The 6612-nt window shown below is 39.2% G+C and overlaps 1 protein-coding gene across 1 annotated transcript in view; it reads left to right on the plus strand.

Annotated features, from left to right (window-relative positions):
- Positions 1–966: 966 nt before the first annotated feature.
- The window catches only part of LOC104495865 (late secretory pathway protein AVL9 homolog), a gene marked incomplete at its 5' end in the record, with an annotated part of 6315 nt that continues 669 nt past the window's right edge, over positions 967–6612 (plus strand). The window contains 5 exons of the mRNA XM_010138902.1: positions 967–1101; positions 1916–2135; positions 2692–2809; positions 3710–3763; positions 5751–5839. Coding sequence (XP_010137204.1) covers positions 967–1101; positions 1916–2135; positions 2692–2809; positions 3710–3763; positions 5751–5839 — 616 coding nt within the window. The remainder of the gene's footprint in view (positions 1102–1915; positions 2136–2691; positions 2810–3709; positions 3764–5750; positions 5840–6612) is intronic.

Here is a 6612-nt window from a genome sequence, read left to right on the forward strand (position 1 = left end):
ACTTGTTTCTTTAGTACCAGTTCTGTAAGATCTAATACTTGTTTCATTTCCACTTTTTTAAAAAAGAACATCTTTATGGAAATAAAAGTTGTTATTCTTACAGACAAATGTGAATTTGGGAACTGACACTTGATACTTTAAATAGTGAGAGAATTCCTAGACTTTGCTACTTGCGTACACAGTAATTAAACCTCCCTTTGCCAGCGTCTTTAGCCATATTTTTTGAAAGTTTTCCATTTTAGGTTGATCAAAGCATCATTGTTCCTTTGACACAGGCTGTTTGTTTTCAGCTGATAAGTGCTTGTCATCTGGAAAGCCATCCCCATGTCCGATAGAACAAAAGATTCCCTTTGTGCTCCTTCCTTCCATATGTTTCCAGTTACCGTGTACTGTGTGATAAAGTGCCTGTGCTCTTTGTCCTGTCCAGTTTGCTGTTAGCCCTTCTGTGTTTCCACCAGTGAATAAATTTCTTTGTGCTTTATGCAACTGAGCAGCTGGAATGAGCCTTCGGTATCAGCCTTCAGGGGTATGTCGATCCTATATTTAAAAAGAAAATTGCGATACCTACAGCTGCTTCTCAGTGATCTCTCGATGAGATGGATCTTTATCTCCATTGACTTCTTGTCTCTGAACTGACCTGAGACCTCACTCTTGTTTTATACTGCTTGTTCTGTCGCCTTATAAACACATTTGATTCCTGTCCTTTGCATCGTATTTCGCTTTCAGTCCTGAGACTGAAAGGCAACACAACGTCTTGAAAAATTTAGTTCATGTGGAATGTGGTTGCTTTGCCTTGCAGATGTAATGTAGCAAAACAACAGGTAATCCTGGCTGAAATTGTAATAACCAGCGTTCTCTCTGGATGGACTGAGCTGGCTTTTACTAGGAAAACCTCTGAATGTAGATTTGGTGGGTGTGGGGGTTTTTTGCCTTATATTAATCCTCTGAATATCTCTGTTACTTTAGGGGTACCTTTGTTTGCCATACATGGCACTGCAGCAGCATCATCTCTTGTCAGATGTGACGGTCCGTGGCTTTGTTGCGGGAGCCACCAACATCCTGTTCCGTCAGCAGAAACATCTGAGTGATGCCATCGTAGAAGTATGAGTCTTTGCATTCAAACTTCTTGAACTGGGGAAGAGGGATGGGAGGAGCAGAGGTTGCATTTTAAATATAGCTTTAAAGCTTCACATTCATGCCTGAATTTTTAAATCCCTATGAAATAAACACGGAAGCTTATTAAATTTGTATCATTTGGATATCAATTATCAGTAGGATAAGCTGTGCAAAACTAATACGTATTGTTCTGTATGTTCTTATCCAATATTTGAATTCGCAGGGCACTTGTCAAATCTTTACTTTATTGCTGGTGTAATTTTAATTTTCATGTCATGGGCTCTTTTCTTGACTTTGTGATAAGGTCTTCAAAAGTAAGTGCTTGCAGCTGAGACACACACAGTTGGATAATAAAGCACATTGCTCTTGGCTTCCTTCTGGTTTAGTCAAGAGGTTAAAAAAATAATATCTAAGAAAACACTGTGTCAGGTCTAGCAAATAGATCCAACTCTATAATTAGCATTTGGTAACCTAAGGTAGCTACAGGTAGGTGCCAACTTCCTCAACTGAAGTGATTGAGAGAGCTTCTAGGAAAATACATGTGAGCACTAACCTTCCCCTGTCAAATGCTGCTGAAGCAGCAGCTTGTGCTCTGTGCCGGGAAGGTGAAGCAGGTTCTGGTCGTATCAGAGCAGTGTCTGACTTTCTGAGAACAGTTAATTCATTATGACTTCGGGGATTTGTTTTCTCTTGATATTTTGGGGGACTGTCGGTTTAGAGGTAGGCAGCAATATATAGAAGTGTATATATAAGCAGCTTTATTTAGGTGAATGTTTACCCCTGGAATTACTGCAAACAGATAGAAGATGCTCACGTACAAATCCATGATCCAGAACTCCGTAAGATCCTGAACCCCACAACTGCTGACCTACGATTTGCCGATTACTTGGTGAAGCACGTGACTGAGAACAGAGATGATGTTTTCCTCGATGGCACCGGATGGGAAGGAGGCGATGAGTGGATCAGGGCTCAGTTCAGCGCTTACCTTCACGCACTGCTTGCTGCTGTGCTGCAACCAGGTAGGACAGATCCCTTCTCCAGAGACTGAGCTGAGGGTGGGTGAAATAAGCATTTGCTCTGCTGTGTTAAATGTGAAGCCTATCATTGGATCTCCCTCTGCCTAACATTTCACTTCAGGCTGCTTTTCAAGTTGTCCTTGGCTCTCCTTGACAAGTTTATTACTAATTCTTACTTCACAGCCTTACAGACACTTTCTTGTCTCCTTCTCCTTGATTTAATTAAGCATTCCTCTTAAGTACCTGAAACCCTATATATGATGAGACTTCTCCAGCTGAGCTCTTTACTTAGAACTTTATAAATAAATTATATATAAGAAAAGCTGCTTTTTTTTTAAGCTCTGGTTTTTTTATTTAATCCTGGCATTGTCTATTTGGGACACTTCAAAATCCAATAATGTTTTTGAAGTGCCCAGTTGTTTCTACTAGAGTTTTAGTTGTCTTTCATTTTATAAGAGCCTGGAAAAATATAATTTTTCTCTACAAGAAAAAAAGTAATGTTTTGTATTACATCTCTAATGAATTGCTGCAAATTTTCATTTTTATTTTAATTTATTAGATAACGAGAAGACTTTGTCAGACTTTGGAACAGCATTTGTAACAGCCTGGAAAAATACCCACAACTACAGAGTATGGAATAGCAACAAGCATCCAGCACTTGCAGAGGTAAATGCTAGGTAAGGAAACTTATTTTTCAGCATTTAACATGGAGAGCTCCTAGTATGTGTAGTCAGGCACCGGTCTGTAGAGTTACAGCTTTCCCCTGGTTCCTGCTATTAGATCCTGAGGGTGGAACTTTGGACCCGATTCTCTAAGTACCAAAACTGAGTATTTCTGTTCTTCAAGGCTTTAATTCAGGGCTATGGTGTTACGAAGAAACATAGATCTAGAGTCAGGAAAAGAAAAACTTGTTCAAGTTGATTGTTGGCTGTCCCCAGCTATAGGAAGTTTGTCATTCCTCAGAAATTGTCTTCAGATGGTTCTGCTTGTTATTAATGGCTTCCAGGTGTCCAGGGCATAGCTGTGTCCAGGCTTGTCACTCATGCAGATGGAGGGGGACTGGTGGGTTTATGTTACATCTTCAAGATTTTGGGTTGGTTTGTGTGTGTTTTCGCTCAAAGATGAGATGATGCCAGGCTTGCTCAACGCTGCTGGCTGTGCATGGTTGGGTTTAGCGTGGGTTGTTACCGTACTGCAGGGAGGTTTTGTTTCCTTTTGCTTTGTTAGCTGCTGTAGTCTGAAGAAAGTTTTTCTGTAGACCTATAAAGCTTTTTTTGGTCTACTTAAGGGATCTATTTTTCTTCTTTATTTGCTCTGTGTCACTAAAAGGAAATGCCTCTGCCTCAGTGTGAAAAGATTGTTAACGTCTGGTCTGTAACTAGAAGGCACCTTACAGGTAGTTCTTAAGAAATCTAAGGTTGAACAGTCACCGGGGCCTGTGTAAAGTCTCGTAGAAGATATCTACACAAGATTATCTGTGTGGTTTTTGTAAGCCCGAGGCTAATATCCGTGTCATATGGATTCCTCGTGGAAAAAAAAATCCTTAATGTGTTCTTGGGTTTATCCTCCTCTTGTAGCCACCCGTTCCAGGGACAGTACTCGGTGTCAGATGTGAAGTTACGATTGTCACAGTAAGTATATAGTACTTTGATCTGTATTGCTTTAAAAGTGTGGCCAAATATTAATCACTGTGTAACTGTTGCTATGATGAACTAAACAAAATAATGATGTAAATTTGCTATATACATGAAATTATACTCAACATCCTCTTGCAAAGCATCACCACATCTAAAGATGGAATATTTGTCTGAAATAGGAAAAAACAGTGCAAATGCACTGTTTTTTGTTGGACTTCACATAACAGAGCCCTGACTTTTTGCATTGCAGTTATAAGACTTTGTGTATTTATTTTTAAATTATGAACTAAAGCTGTTAAAACTTTCATCAGTGTTTCTCTGTACATTGACTTGAGGTCTCATTATTAGGAGAAAACAGCTTAATTTTTTTTAAATTAGCTGTTTTTAGTACAGCATTGTTCTAAAATTCTCAAAGTTCACTGTGTACATACTGAGGCCTGGTTCAGTTTCTTCAGTTTAGAAGTTTAAAATGAGTTTTACATCATCTTTTATTGCACCACACTCAGCTGAACTTCAAGTTGGTCTACCTGTAGTATTCAAGTCTAAAACTGTGGTGCTTGTTATTCCCAGAGCTGTTCAGCTCTAACTGAAGCTAGAATTCAGTCCTGGAGTTGCACTTAACTATCTCTTCTTGTTTACGCACCCAGCACCGTAGATTGTTGCTTTACTTAGCCATGTTGGCTCTAAAACATCAGAGGCTGGTTCTTTGAGACGGCTGTAAATCAGCAATACGTGAGTGCTGCTGATTCTGCACCTGCCTTGACTGTAGACTGTTATTTTCAGTACTCTGTGAGTAGACCTACACCACATGCTAACACAGAACAGCAGCTTGAGGAATAAAAAGGTTCAGGCTTCAGCCTGCTGAATGTTTTTGTTGCTTTTGCTGGCTAGTGACAGATTAAATTTCCGTGATGACGATTGTGAATGCAACTGAATCAAGATTAGTCTCAAGGTAATTGCCTTCAGTGAGGTGCGTGCTGATAGCAGCTCTCATTGTTAATGGATGGTCTTTGTAGAAAGATGTGGAGGTGTCTATAAGCATTTACTTGTCCTAATTTAGTGTCTGAAAGGAGAAATACTAACTCTTCTGAGCAGCCTGCAACCTGTGTAAAGGACCGGTAGTTCTTAGTGTGTCTCTAATCATATTTTTACAACAACATCTTTATTCTCCAGATGTGACTTTGCTATTAGAAACTCTTCAAAAGGACTTGATTTTGCAAACTGAGCCGGAACGTGTTCTTGGTGTGCTCTATCCTTCTGCTTTTTGCATCTGTACTCTTCAAAAGGACTTGATTTTGCAGACTGAGCCGGAACGTGTTCTCGGTGTGCTCTATCCTTCTGCTTTTTGCATCTGTTACATTTTGCATAAATGAATTGGCAAAGCCTGAATCGTGGACTTGAATGTTACACTTTAAAACTAAATGAGATTATTTTCAAGTGATGGCACTTGTGCAGTAGAACCAATTGCTTTTGTGCTTTTCTTTCCAAATAATGGCAGTGCCTGTCGTCTTTTTGCATTTCTTTAACAAAAGTTTGATTGTAAACTGTGCTTGATAAAAATCTAGAACTTGATCTTAGAGCACAGTACAAAGTAAAGTCTATTGAGAAGAAAAGAATGATGACTGATCAGTAACACTGTTCTGTTTAAAGCCTATATATTAGAGCTAAAACTTCTCAAAACTGCTGCAAATCTGACTTTGTAATGTAGAACACAAACGCATTTGGGTAAACGTTTAGGGAAAGTAATCAGGTGTGTTGGGTAAGAGTGAACCATTGGGTGCTTTGATTCCTCTCTTACTGACAGTATCTTTTCATCCTGTGAGAAGCTTGTCTAACTGATCCATGTGGGTAAGATACATGCAGGAATTAAGGGCTTAATTTGAGCATAATATATATGTGTGTGTATATATATATACACACTATTTACATCAGGAAGTAATGAGGCAGTCAACTAACAGTTTTCAGTATTTCTTTTGTTTAGCTCTGTGCAAAACAGTGAACGTGGGAAGAAGATTGGAAATGCGATGGTTTCCACCAGCCGAAACGTTGTCCAAACAGGAAAAGCTGTAGGTAAGGACTTTACTTCAAACCAGCTTGCAACTAAGCTGTATCTTCTTTGGAGAAACTTCTGTATCTCAGTTGTATTTTATTTTAGTCTGAGTGTACTCAATAACACATGTGCAAAACAAAGCAACATTTTGAGGGGTAAAGCTGCTGGTTGAGGCCCTGGATATTGTCTAATAGTAGAAAAAGAAGCAGCTAGACAAAGAAATAGTGTAAATTCTGTTTCCAGTGTGGGTTGGGAAGAGAGGTGTTCAGATAAAAGCTTAGACTACACTTCCACCCTTTGCATTGAGCTATTCTCATTTTTATATCGCTTTGGTACTGTCCAGAGCTGGTTGAGCTCAGGAGGACCTGTCTGTAGTTTTCTGGAAAAGTGCTTGAAGCACTTGAACAGGAGCAACGTCACATTGTCATCTCACAGTGCAAGATAACGTGGGTTCACCCATTGAGGAATCTGATAGTTGTTCTGCAGTATCTTTGCCAGAGATTGTTTAGCTGCGTCAGTTATTCCACTGGAGTTTTTCTACTCTTTTTTACTGCTGTATGCTCTGGCAAGGAGCACCTTTGGGCCTCAGCTCTACGAGACTTCAAGGGCAAAGGACAACGCAGGCCATTTCTGCTGAGCTGCTGTGTTCAAGTTCTTTAAATATTTTCTGACATGAATGCTAGACTTGGATTTTTAAATCCCCAAACTGGACAACTGATAGTGTGATTTTTTTTTTTTTTTTTTTTTTTTTATTTTTTTTTTTTTTATCTCAAATTTAAAAACTGCACTTTAA

This window comes from Buceros rhinoceros, unplaced genomic scaffold (genome assembly GCF_000710305.1).
Source record: "Buceros rhinoceros silvestris isolate BGI_N320 unplaced genomic scaffold, ASM71030v1 scaffold13446, whole genome shotgun sequence".
In the NCBI taxonomy this organism is placed as follows: domain Eukaryota; kingdom Metazoa; phylum Chordata; class Aves; order Bucerotiformes; family Bucerotidae; genus Buceros; species Buceros rhinoceros.